Here is a 14,485-nt window from a genome sequence, read left to right on the forward strand (position 1 = left end):
ATTTAGATTGCATTAACGATGGGGCGATTTTATTGCGAAGAGAAAGTTTACCAATCAACTGCCAAGTGTCTGAAGAAATATGGTCAGTAAGACCATGCTCAAAATGGTGCAACCATTTTGTTTGAGCAACTGTCTGCGTAGGTAGTGAAATAGTTGATAAAAATGTATAGATTTTAGAGGTGACATGACCAGATTTAGTCCATATGTGAAAGAGAGTAATCGTAGGAGAAGTAGGATGAAGACGCACCTTAGCAAGTGCAACTTTGATTTTGAGAAAAGTATAAAAATCTAAATTAGTTAAAGAATGTTGTTGGGCTAAGGAGGAAAAAGGTAGTGGCTCATTATTAGAGCCATAAAGAAGTTTAACAAGCGAGATCCCCTTAGCAGCCCAATAAGATATCAGAGAAGGATCAATATTAATTTTAATTTTAGAATTCCGCCAAATAGACGACCACCTAGATTTGTGAAGTGGAATCGCCACTTTCTTGTCTACCTTCCGAACCGCAGCAAGAGTATCCAGAATAATAGAGCGGGAAAATGGGATGGACAAGGTAGACGCAGTGCAAAAAGGAAGCAGTCGGTAACGGAGAAGCCAATTCCTGTTCTATTAACAACCAGGAAGGAACATGAATAGGGGGAGAAGAGAACCATAGAGCACCTTGAGACTCCAAAAAGGCAGTTTGGTACTTCTCCCAATCAGGAGGATTGCATCCTCCCATATCGTAAGGCTTCCGCAAGAATTTATAGGCAATTCTAGCCCGTTTATCATTCCATAAAAATTTAGAGGTCAGAACATCAATTTCATGAAAGAAGGAATCCGATAACTTTACCGGGAGCATAGAGGAGACAAAGTTAACAATAGGTGTAATCATCATTTTGAGGGTCTGTAGGCGACCCCACCAGGAGATGTGTTTCGGGGACCAAGTGTCCAAAAGACGACGTACTTTAAGATTAGTCTGGGTTTCATTATAGGCGATTGTAGCATATAAGGTCGAGCAAAAATAGATACCCAAATATTTTAATTGCTTAGACTGCCATTTAAAACCAGCGGAACCCATATGCGTAGAGAAACAGTAGGCATTTAAGGGGAACATCTCAGTCTTGTCCTTATTTAAGGTGTACCCTGAAACCTTCGAAAAAAGGGAAATTGTATCCGAGATAGCAGGGATAGCCAAGGCAATATCATCTGAAAAAATAAGGACATCATCCGCGTACGCAGCAGTTTTAATACAATGAGGACCATAAGAAAAACCTTTAATGTCTGGGTGTAGCTCAATCAATCGAAGAAGGGGGTCAATGGATAATAAAAACAAAAGTGGAGATAAGGGACAACCCTGTCTGGTGCCTTGGCGAAGAATAAAAAAGGACGACATAGCACCATTGACTCTTATGGTAGCTCTAGGTTGAGAGTATAGGGACATGACCATATTAATAAAGGAATCACCAAGATTTTGTGCACACAAGACAGCACGAAGAAAAGGCCAAGAGACCTTATCAAAGGCCTTTTCAGCATCAAGAGCCAAGGCCGCGGCTGGGAGATGAGAATGTTTAGCTGATCCGAGAATGTGGCAAAATGTACGTATATTATCATGCGCAAGACGGCCCTTTACGAAACCAGTTTGAGAGAGATGTACCAGTTTAGGGATGAAGGATTCTAATCTCTTGGCTAAAATTTTAGCAAAAATCTTTGCCTCCGTGTTAAGAAGGGAAATAGGACAGAAGTTTTTTGGATCTGAATGATCCTTTCCCTCTTTTGGAATCACAACAATGGTAGCATCAGCCGCCGTGCCAGAAACAGACCCATCCTTAATAAAAGCGTCAAAGACAGATTGAAGCTTGGGAACAATCACAGGAAGAAAAGTCTTTTAAAACAGAATAGGGTAACCATCAGGCCCTGGAGCTTTGCCAGAACGAGTGGCTTTAATTGCGGCAATAATTTCTTCAGGAGTAATCGGACCATTTAAAAAATTGCTATCTTCCACAGATACTTACTGCACCGGGACAGATTTCAAGAAGTCCTGACACTGCTCAAAAGAGGTCTGATTAGAAGGGGTATATAGATTATTGTAGAAATCACGAAAGGCTTCAAGAATTTCTCCAGTCTGAAATTTTTTAGAACCAAGGTGATCATTAATAGAAGAGATTTGAGAGGACTTAAAGGAAGAATCCTGAAATTTTAATGTAGCCGCGAGAATCTTCCCAGCTCGATTTTTTAACAATAGCCTTTGGATTTCTGAGCCTGAACCCCAATATGGGCTATTTTGGTAACTATAGTGTTATATGTGTACTTTAATTGCTTGATTGACTGTAGGCAAGATTTATCCTTAGACTGTCTAAAGGTAGATTCCAGCTTTTTTATTTCAGTTGCTAGATCTGTAAGTTCTTTTTTAATAGCAGCATTCCTCCTTGACATACATTTAATAACCTGGCCACGGAAAGTACATTTAAGCGAATCCCAGAGGACAATTGGGGAAGAAACTGAGCCTTCATTCTCAAGGCAAAAGGTTTCGATTGCACTAGAGAACTCATCAATCTGGGCAGTATCATGCAAAATTTCTGTATTTAATCTCCAGGAGCGAGCTTTTGATTTAGGGGCAAAGGACAACAATGTAAAAGTAACCGCGGCATGATCAGAAATCAGAATAGGATGAATAAGCGGAGAGGAGGAAGACGGAACAAGAGAGGAGTGAACCAATAAATAATCAATACGAGAAAAGGTAGAATGAGGTGAAGAAAAGAAGGAAAAATCACTACCAGTGGGGTTATGAAGACGCCATACATCCTGAAGATGAGTTATGGAACACACGTCAAGCATTTGTTTATGGGATTTTGGAGGGCGAAATTGAAAAGCTGAATTCCTATCTAGAATGGGATCCATAGGTAAATTAAAATCCCCACCAACAATAAGATTCCCAGAATGAGGCGTGTCATTTAATTTTTTGGTAACCGTTTTCCAAAAGGACGGATAATCCTTGTTAGGGGCGTAAATGTTCATAACATAAAGATCAGCATTACCATCAGACAACTTAGTTAACAGCCAACGACCCTCAGTATCGTGATCAGAAGAGACTATGGAAAAACCTGAATTTTTTGAAATTAAAGTAATGACTCCATTCCTTTTGCCACAAGCATCGGAACAGACAACATCTGAAACCCATTCCTTCTTCAGGAATAGCGCCTCTCTGGTAGAGACCTTTGTTTACTGAAAAAGGACTAGATCTGAAGAGAGAGATTTGCAATAATCTAAGATTTTTGACCTTTTCACTGGATGATTTAAACCCTTAACATTAAGGGACAATACATTCAAGCCCGGCATAGACAGAGACTGAAAAAAATAATATAATCCATAGATGGGAAACAAAAAACAATCAGCACGAATACAATCGTCCAGACATCAAACATTAACGTCGAAGAGGGAGAGTCCATGAGGGAAATCCAAAAGAAGAAAAGAGACAAGAGAGGAGAAGAGAGAAGAGAGAGAAGAACCAGCAGGGGAGGTCTGAAAAAGACCAAATTCATACTAGGGGGAACGTGGGAAGGCGAGCAAGGGGACCGTCATGAGGAATGATTACAATTGATATAAACAACCCCAAAACAGTATATAGCTGGGTACACGTAGTTAGGAGATAGGAACATCTGCAATATGAACTAATATCATTAGAGTATTACAAAAACAATTCATCCCATAAATCTATAAAGGCAATACACATATATCAAGTTAATTCACAAGTAACATATAAAGTAACCAAAAAAGTGGAATAGGTGAAAGAGAGAGAGAAATCTAGTAGAATAAATGCAATAGCAAGTCTCAGTTATAGTTATACCTTATCATAAAGAGAGAAAACACCAAGAAGACATCATAAAAGTAAACGAAGAGTAGATAAAATGAAGGCGAAGCAGGAAGCATAAAAACAGGAAAGAATAAATAGAAGAAAAACATATTTCTTAAGAAGACTACAGGGTGTAGCATAAAGAAAAGAGATGAAATGCAATAGAGCAAGGCACTAAAAAGGAGGTCAAAATAACAAATAATGAAGCACCACACTAGATAAATACAAGGAGCTATAATATAATGAGGATGAATATGAAAAAACGCAAGATAAGTAAACAATTAACTGTCCTTAAATATAGAAAACTTGTTATAATAACTTGATACGAAAATGCAGAAACATGTCAAATATATAGTAATAGAAAGTAGGATAGCAAGAGACTAAAAATTGCAATAAAAATAGAATAGCTTATTATAAAGTATTAGAGAAGTACACAGAATTGCAATGGCTTATCACCGATATAGGAAGATATTAAATAGTTGAGAAGCAGAACAATCAATGGAACAGCACTCTAAATATATATCGAACCTAAATATACAATAAATATTCAAAGGTACTTGTAAGCAATGAATTATCATGCATAAGGTATATAAACCTAGTTATAATTAGCGAAAGAAAACAGGAAGGAACACCAAAAGATAATAAAGTCATATATGATATTTAGACAAACTGGTAAAAAAATATAAAAGCGATCCAATATCCGATACTTAATAGAAAAAAACATATAATAGTGGTAAAGCAGTCCAAGTATTAAAACAATAACCAAGTAAGCATATAAATAAATGGTAGGTACAATAGTTGTAGCATGGTGAGCGCAGCTAAACGCAACTATAGAAAATATATAATAATGATAAGCCTATGACCAACGCTTATATCATAACACGAAACAGTACCAGACAAATTGAAGTCAAGAAGACTAAAGACATACAAGAAAAAATGAGCACATACGACGGAATATCCAAGTACAAATCAAGTGAGAAACTAGACTACTCAAAAAACGATAAAGAAAGAAAAAATCCAAGGACAGGGATAGAGGAAAGACGAAATATGATTACACACTGTACCAACAGAACTAAAAATAGATAGACGCAAAAATGCTAACCGGAAAAAGATCATACAGAAGCAGACTACTACTACAAAGCGGAACAAGGAAACAAAAATGAGATATGTCCAATATAACAATGAGGAATGAGAGAACGAAGACAGGCAGAACACATCATAAGGAGGAAGAAAAAACACTACCAAAGCGAAAAGACAAAGGCAATGAGAAGGAGAACCGACAAGAGAAGAAAAGGCACTACTACAATAATGAGAAAGAGATAACAATTAGAAAAAACCTAACATGCCAAATGACAACATCATAAAGACGGAAAAGAGACCACACTGAATACAAGGAAAAAACAGCATCGAAAAACGTGACTGAGAACACCAGTCACAAAAGAAAGCCATAGACGCACCATCAACATGGAGCACGCAGGTCTAAAAAGATAAACTCAATAGACCCAGAAAACAGAGAAAAACAAGGAAGGCAAAGAATCACATTAAGTGCCAGAAGCACCAGGAACACGCGAAGCCTCCATTTGAAGCTCCATCTGTAGTTCAATCTGATTGCCTAAAAAAGAGGCCAAATCAGCAGGTTCATCGAAGATTCTGGAGCGACCTTTGAAGGTAATGCGAAATTTGGAAGGGCCAGAGAAGGAAAAAGGGATATTCATCTCTGATAGACGCTTCCTAAGATTAAGAAAACCTTTCCTCCTTATCATAGTGTCTCTTGCAAAGTCTTGAGAAATCGAAATACGGTGTCATTCCCAAGAAACAACTTTAATCTTCCGCATATGGGCCACAATTTGTTCCGTGTGCTGATGACGCAGCGGCTTAAAAATGACAGCCCTTGGTTGCGTAGCAGATTTAGAATGAAAAGTGGGGACACGATGTGCCCGTTCCAGCTCAAAGTCTCTTTGAAAAGAAATTTGCAGAGTAGAAGGCAACCATTGGTATGAGAAGTCAATCATAGATGGAGCACCTTTCTCGGCTTCTTCAGGAAGGCAAAAAATGTGCAGGTTGGATCTACGGTTACGGTCCGCCTGTTCAGTTAGATCCCTCCGCAAAGCCGCCATTGAGCGCTCTAATTGTAAAAGAGATCTAGATTGCTTCTGCATGTTATCCTCTGCGCCACTAATGCGTGTCTCCGTGGCAGAGACACGAATGGAGAGAGCCTTAAGATCATTTCTGATGGCTGATACCTCCACCTGTAATAAATCTGTATTAGTTTTGGTAAACTGCGCAATGTCATGCACATCATTGAGACGTGTCAGAATAGCCTCCAGAGTGGAATTAGTATCCTTTTGAGATGATTCAGGTATAAGAGATATTTGTTTGAGTCTCTTAAGAGAAGGTTTTGACTCCTTTGTATCTTTAGCAGTCTGCGACAAGCCCATATTTGCCGCCATAGAGCCTCACAAACAAAGGTAGAAGAGGCAACCACTTCAGAGAGCTGAAGAAAATCCCAAAGCCCGAGGATATTGGTGTACTCAGGAGGCAAGGATAGAAAAAAGGAAAGTAGCAAAAATATGCAAGCACACCTCCAGCAGGTATCACAAAGCAATAAATAGCGGTGGGATTACATGCAAAAAAAATAAAAGTCTTATCACCGTAATGCCAGGACACTGTCGATATGAAGAATACACCGTCAAAAACTAGGAGGCCAAAAAGCAGGGTATCAAAGAGCAGGTAATATCAGTGGAAGGCAATGGAGGCGCTCAGAAGAAAAGCAAAGTAGAATAAAATGCAAAAAGATTACATTTTAAAGCCACACAGCATGGAAAACGGAAAAAGAAGCCTGTATATGCTGGTAGGGGTTAATAGTAGTCACCAACACCTGTTTGCGCTCATTCCGGAGAAATTAGTAGCCATTGAACCACCGCTTGTGAGGAGACTCGGAACTGCGTGTGGAGGCGACAGAAAATGGCGGACGTTCATAGAGACACTGAGTGATACCTTATAGTGTCAAAATATCAGGCACCAGCAGCTCCAGGGCACAGGAAGGACATTCAACCGGCACACGGCACCTTCCGAAACATGAGGCTCCATTTCTGCGAGTGTGGGGTCACTGGAAGCGGAGATGAACCTCCGACGGCCCTCGCTCGTCTTGGAGCTCAAGCGCAAACCGCCATTCCAAAGCTGCGCGCAAGCCACGCCCCCATCTCAAATCCCCTTTGAAAGTGAAAGCAGGTTGCCGCCTGCACTGTGAAAACACGGAGCGACTTCAAAGCAGCTACTCCGTTTTTCATGTGCAGGTTCGCGACTGTCCTGGGCAGTACATTCACCCTAATACGGCACATTTTCCTTGATTGCGCCAGGGACACATTTTAAAAGGTGCGCCCGGCACAATCAAGGAAAATGTGCCATATGTGTAATTCGGCCATGGTCTGCAGACAAAAAGTAATTATTTATGCCGTAGCAGAGACAAAACTGGCTATCCGTGGTGCATTTTGTATTTTTGGATATTTATGGCTAGCAATCCTTCATGCGAGGTAATTAGAGCTACATACTTAATTAAATAGAGACACTCAACATTGGGGTATAATTCATGCGACATCCAAAGCTTCGTTACCTGCTTTGTATGTACAAAATGGTTTACCCAAGCAGCAGCACGAACTTTAGAAATAGGGGGCGTAGTATCTAATTTATGGCCCTAGAATATCATATTGAAGAAGAATCTGTTCAATCCTTTGTGAACTGGCCCTTGCAGAGTATCCCAGAAACATTCGTATTTTTCTGTGGAACACATACTTAATGTCTAGATCTATTAAGCTCTGATGCCCAATAAGCATGAGCGAATTTTGCGGATCTCGCGTTCGCGAATTTTGCGGATTTGCGGATTCGCAATCCGCAAAATCCGCGAATTCCCGCGAATTTGCGGATTTTTTTTTTTTTGTGTTCGCCCGTGTTTCTGCCAGTTCGCGAGGGTTTTGTACACTTTCGCAAATTGCGAACTTACCTGTCGGGTCGCAAGTTTCGCGAACTTGTTGTTTCTACGTGTCCAGCCTGTTTGGGACACTCTTCTTCATCACTGCCACTCTCTGTCACCACTGCCACTCTCTGACTACTCATGCCACCCTCTGGCCCACCCATGCCACCCTCTGTTTCATCACCACACCCTCTGGTTGTCCAGTGTACATTATTTTCGGCAAAGCAAAGCACACCTTCCCTGCCTCAAGTGACCTGAATTAATTTGGGGCTGATTCATGTGTCACAGAATATTTTTTTAGCTGGCACCTGCTTCCTTAGTGCGCCCTGATTAGTGATCTTTTGCACTTGCTAAGTGCTTTCATTGTTGCAAAATTAGTTACAACACCTGCCCTGCCCCAACTGACAATAATGAATTAGGGGCTGATTAATGGATTTTAACTTCCAGCCTGGCTCCTGCTTGTCTCCCTTAGCTGTAATTCAGGACCTTTGTGGCATATGTGTAACTATTCTGAGGTTCAGAGCAGGGTCACATAATAGTTTCAACTGGCAACTGAACTCTGGAGGGGCCCCTCAGGAAGCACTCCAGGAAATGGCTACTAATGATGAGCCTGAACTTTTGAACCTGGTAAGTAGTTACTTTCAGTTTTGCTAAGATCGTATTTCTGCAATTTTGCACTTATTCGCGGGGCGCGAACTCACGCGAACAGTGCGAGCAGTGCGAGCAAAATCCGCTGCTCGCGGATTTGCGGATTTTGCGGGAAATTCGCAAATCTCGCGGATTGCGGATTTCCCGAAAATCCGCAAAATCCGCGAGCGGAACGGATTTTCCGCCCACGCCTAATGCCCAACCACTTGTGTTCTTAGGAGCTGCATTAACATTATTCAGTGGTGGCTTCCTTTTCTGTTATTGTCAGAGTAAAAGCTGCACAGCAGGCAGCCAATTTGGTGGAAATGAGGACTAGGATATAGTAACTAAAGTAATGGCAATAAATACTAACATTGAAATGAAAAAGGTACTTCTTATAATTAAAAATGTTAGTGCTTAAGTCATGTTTTACTTCTAATGGAAATTCTTCCCTCAATCTCTCCAAAATAATTTAAATGTCAACATCCCGCTATTATCCTGGTTAATCCCTGCATCTCTCCTTCTCTCCCAGCTCTACCATCTGCCCCATTTTGCTCTGCAACTCCTTCAAGTCATCTCTTTGTTATACAAAGACTGCTTGTAGATCTGTCTGCACTTGGCTCCCATGCTTCGTCAAACCTATGTTGATAGCGGCTCATTCAATTAAGACACCGCTCTACTCCCAAGGTTGTAGTTTCTTGGAAACACTTGACTATTACCCTTTCCCTCTGATGCAGCCAAATCAGGCAAGGAACCATGATTGTGAGAAGGATTAAGTGAAAGTTTTTAAGCACTCACCTTTTCTGTTCATGAATGGCTCCCCTGCAGAGGCACACAGAAGCATATCTTTCTCTATGTCATCCCATGATGTGATAGGTCTTCCCTCAGGAGTGTAGAGTGCTGTGACAGGATTCTGGTGCATGAGCAGTCTAGATGTACAGTTATCCAAAAGCTGGAAAATTGGGAACAGTTTAGATTTCTGGATCATGCTTTTTTAATTTTAATTCTTTTTTAATTATATACATTTAGCTTAGCTCTTCATCGTAGTGCCATTATCCTATTGGCTGATGTAAAAATATGTGAAGTGAAATAATGAAACCCGCATATGCGATGGATTAATAATATGCCTGGGCGGTGAACCTTGCTCTGTTCGCAGAGTTTTCTGCACTCCGCGTAGCTCGTGGAGTGCAGAAAACTCCGCTTCGCGATGTGCAGCAGAGTTTTTTCCCCACTCGCGAACGGTAAATTCGCAATCACGAACAGTAAGTTTGCGAGTGCGAGCTGCCGCTTGGGTAGAATTTCTATCTGAGCTGCAGGAATACCTGCACAAACTGCAATTCGCACTGCACTCCACCACTCGCGGAACTTTGCAGAGTTTTTTTGTAACTTTTCCACATAGCAAAACTCTGCGCACTACGCCCAGGGCTAATTGATAACTGTGCCATCAGGTATGTTCAATGAGACCGTGTCTGCTTTTTGAGTTGACATTGCCAAACAATGAACATGAAGATGGTGATTGCTTGAGAAATAACCACAATCTTTAGGAAAACAAGAACAAAGATGGGTTATATGGTACCCCTGTCCTAAAACACTTAAAATAGTGGTGTGGAGCAAAATCTGTAAAAGCAAATCAATATTCTTGTGTATATCTTTCTAAGTTGAGCAAATAGAGCACAATGATACAATTGAGTACTTTGTCAATGTCAACGGCATTATAATTCGAGCATTTTAATACAACTTTTTAGTATTTAGACTGAAGTAAAATATGTCTCTAACTTACTCTTAAATTCCAGGGAAGCAAAAAAAGAAAACCAAAGAGATTATTTAAAAAAACAAATAGATTTACATTGCAGAATGCCTTAAAAGATACATTGTTAACATATTACAAAACCGAAAACGGGGAAGCAGTATCATCCATTTTTTTGTACATGGGCACTTTTCTTCAGGAATAAACTTACATCTGATTTATTAGCTATGTTAAAACTTAGTGTCAGATGTCATAGGTGTGAACCGCCTAATTAGGTACAGTTCTGATTTTGTTTCTCTGTGGGACGTCTCCCAAACCATAAAAAGTTAAATATATTAGAATGACATAAAAGTAAAATATTTTATATATTCATAGCAAATTTCAACTCGCTTTCATATAAACATTTCAAAACCCATAATTATGATATCAAAGCACCAAATAAATGCTCTATAACACAATTCTCCTGTGTTCACTTGACAACACAAGGTTGACCATCTTCCATAAAACTCTGAGTCAGTGAAAAAGCCTTGCATACATGCAAACATCAGTGTAATTTTACTAGTTAATTCAATCATAATACTCAAAGTAAACCAATATCACTTTATCATGCATTATTTTTAAACATTACAATGTAAATAATAGCTGAATATGAACCACTGTCCCTTTATTTTCCAGTACAATAATATTTAGTATTTTGCATGATGAATACTTGCCAGAATCAATTCTATTGCCATTCTTAACTAATAATAATATCACACAAAGGGAAATTATAATCAATGAATGAAGATCAGAGTGGCATATAGATGTCATACCATTAATAGGATTGAGCAGGCTGGCACCTATGCAAAAGAACTATCTAAAGTACTTAATGAATTCTCCAAGACCGCTGCCTTAAACTTGCAATACTGGCATCACAAGAGATTTGAGACTACCTTGCTAACTATTTTGAGGTAAAGAACTCTAAAATATATGAGTTTTCCAGTTTTGATAGTGAGACCAGATGATCCGATCAACCTCAATCTACCTCCATCGAATGCCCCTGCCCAATTTGAAAGGTTTGATGCCTCTCTCAGGAACAGGCTCAAGGCATGCTGGGGGTGGTTACATTTAGCTATCCATCCAATCATTGCCCAATGTATATAGTCTTCTCCCTGTCATCTTTATTCACTCCTTCTATTACTGACCTTCTTGACTTATCTTTAGACTCAGTGAAACTGCCGCAGGATTGAAAGTCTGCCTTTGTCATCTCTATCTTAAAAAAGCTAATGCTCATCCCAACGAACTTGCGAATTACCGGCCCTTCACGCTTCTTCCTCTTCTTAGTAAGGTCTTGGAGGGCCTAGTTAATAAACAACTTTCTAAATTCCTGGAGGACAATCATGTACTGGACTCTTCACAGTCTGGCTTCAGAGCTTCTCACAGCATGGAGGCCATCCTTCTGGCAGTGATTGATTCCACTGGACTCCTTCTGGACTCAGGTGCTCCGGCTATGTTGGTACTACTTGGCTTACTTGACTTGTCTGTTGCCTTTGATAGTGTCTCCCATTCTATTCTTATACAGAGACTGTATGAGAGAGGCATTCACGGGAAGGATCTAGACTGGTTCAAAGACTTTCTTGGAGACAGAACCCAAGTGGTTTCATTACATCCTTTGAAATATCAAACTATGACCATGGATTAGGGGTCCCTTATGATTCTTTCCTGAGTCTCACCCTCTTTAATATTGATGTGGCTCCGCTTGGCAAGACTATCAAAGCTTGTGGCTTTGAAATAATACCTTATGTAGCGAACACCCTATTGATAATCTCTTTTGGGCAAGTTCCGAAGATTTCGAAAGTTAGATTCATTGACTGTATGTGGAAGGTGGCCACTTGGATGATTCACAATTGTTTACAATTGAACGGCGGTAAGACAGAAATTCTGCTGTTTGAAAAAACAGAGGCACTTTGGTCTGAGGACTGGAGGCCAATTGAATTAGTTCCAGTTCTGTGCCGCATTATTGTAGTTAAAAATCTTGGCTTTGCACTTGATGTTACACTTGCCATTAAACCTAAATAGTGAACACTAAAAAAAAAAACTAAAAAAAATCTTGGCTTTTTGGTGAGTAACAAATTGTTCTTGACAGAACAGGCTACCTCTGTTTGTGGTTGCTTAAAAAGTGTTTCAGTGGCTTTCAATGAGATCTAGGAGAGTTTTGATCCAGGCTCTCATTATGAGTCACCTGGATTACGGAAATGCTCTTCTGGTAGCGGCCAACGAGAACCTTCTTTCCAAGTTACAAGTGGTACAAAATATGGCGGTGCATCTTGCCTGTAAACCTCCTCCTGGCTCTCCTTCTGTACCCACCTTAAGAGCATTACACTGGTTACAAGTCAGACAGCACAATTTGTTTAAGCTCCTGTATTAAGCACAAATCCTTGGTAGGGAAGAACCCCTCCTGCCTATGAGCTAGGCTCATTCTTTATTGTCCGAGTAGAAATCTGAGGTCCATAGATAAAGCCTTTTTAACTTCATGCTGCATCAGAACCTCCAGGTGTGAAGGCCATTATTTTCTTTACCTGCACCCTTATCATTGGAACAGCATTCCTCATTATATCTGATTTTGTTCTGATTTTGGAATATTTTAAAAACTGCTGAAAACCCATCTGTTCTGAATTTTTGTCTTTCCTTTTTTTTCCGTAGAGCAACGTGATACTTCTTCGCAAGTGAATCGTATGTGCTATATAAGCTCTTTTAACATAACAATTGTTAACACAGTTGTAGAAATGCTTAACGTGCCATTATATGATGAACTAAACTATTTGGAAACATTGTATAGCATTGTTTATAATGTCAGATCACATGATGTTTTATTAAAATATACAGGAATACAAGTGCCACATGGTATCACTTGGTATCTTAACATTCAAGCATTACAGGTTTTTCTTCAATAACAATTATCATTTAGCATGTTGTTGGGGCATTCCCAAACACACAAAACAAGAGAGCTAGCAAGTCAGCGGAAGTGCTATAAGACATATTGCTACCCATAATCGAAAGGTGGCTGACAGCATATATTTTAGAAACACGTGACAAGTAGAATGGAACTGTACATATGTGGTCTCAAAAAAGTATACAAAAGCAATATGTGATCAATGTTACATAGAATGAAGACCTCAAGCACTGGTTCCCACTGTGAGCTCAGCCGAGCAAATCACGGCATAGCATGGGAACCCTAAGCATCAGAGAGATGAGATGGAAGGACAAACGAGTTAAGCTCAGCAGGGCATCTGACTGCCCCATGCACACACTGCTTTATAATAAATAAAGCAAAAGTGATTCACAACATCCTCAGACACGTGCAACTTGGCACCCTTGGATATGCAACTAGCCTGACAGCACGCTCTCTGCCTTATGTATCTTCAAGTGAGATTTTTCAATATTAATGTCAGATCAACAATTTTAAAGACTCATGCCCCCAACTGAATTTACATCTGGTTTTGAAATGTCACAAGTTTTGTTGGAAAATAAGCTATGGAAAGAATTTGAACCAGGCAATCAATTTTTATCATGGAATGCCTATGTTCTCGTACCTCATCCAGAGTTTGGCCCCAGGCATAGATTCCTTGATCTGCTTTGCCGCCATTAGCATACACGACCACTCGTCTAGTTGTTGGCTGGCTGTATAGTGCTTTTGCATCAGTTGTTTTCATTTCTTGATGCTGTGGATGAGTCTTGAGTTGTGACTCAACTTCTGTCAGGTGGTTCTGAAAGAAATGCAAAGAAAGAAAATTACTATTTTCAGAATATTATATACCGATGTAGCACAAGGATACTGTTTTTTTCATTATCCTTTGTGTCGCTGGTAGAGAGTGTGCAGAATTCAACTCTTTTGGGGATAATTCTTGAGGTTTAAGTTTGACTCCATGGTATGTGGCATTGCAAATATTTCACTCTGAAAAGTTCTTGAAAGATTATTTGTGTCTTTGAACGTTTCTCTAAGTTAAGGAAGGTTACAAAACATTTTAAAACATTAGTTCGAGAAAAAAAATCAAGCAAATCAAGAATGTTTTACACTTGCCTGCAAGCTCCTGAGCTTTGCTCCGGAGAACGTACTTGCAAAAAAAGTTTTAACTGAAGAAATCTTCAGTTCAGATCAGTTCAGAGACTTTATTGCAGATGGATATAACCATAAAAGCACATTCATTTTACAACAATTGCAGATTCCAAGGTAATTGCAAATGTAAGATAATAGTATACATTATATTTGTTTCTAATAAAATAGTGTCAGTCTTTAAAAATCATCGTTGTGGGAATAAATTTAAAACACAC

At 39.6% G+C, this 14,485-nt stretch overlaps 1 protein-coding gene across 1 annotated transcript in view; it reads right to left on the reverse strand.

Annotated features, from left to right (window-relative positions):
- Nucleotides 1-14,485, reverse strand: part of DCDC1 (doublecortin domain containing 1) — a 1,639,395-nt gene that overhangs the window by 38,061 nt on the left and 1,586,849 nt on the right. Inside the window, exons 36-37 of the mRNA XM_086955816.1 lie at nucleotides 13,747-13,920; nucleotides 9,226-9,379 (exon numbers count right to left, since the gene is read on the reverse strand). Of these exons, the coding sequence (XP_086811942.1) occupies nucleotides 9,226-9,379; nucleotides 13,747-13,920 (328 nt within the window). The remainder of the gene's footprint in view (nucleotides 1-9,225; nucleotides 9,380-13,746; nucleotides 13,921-14,485) is intronic.

Source organism: Lissotriton vulgaris, chromosome 2_1, assembly GCF_964263255.1.
Source record: "Lissotriton vulgaris chromosome 2_1, aLisVul1.2, whole genome shotgun sequence".
Lineage (NCBI taxonomy): Eukaryota > Metazoa > Chordata > Amphibia > Caudata > Salamandridae > Lissotriton > Lissotriton vulgaris.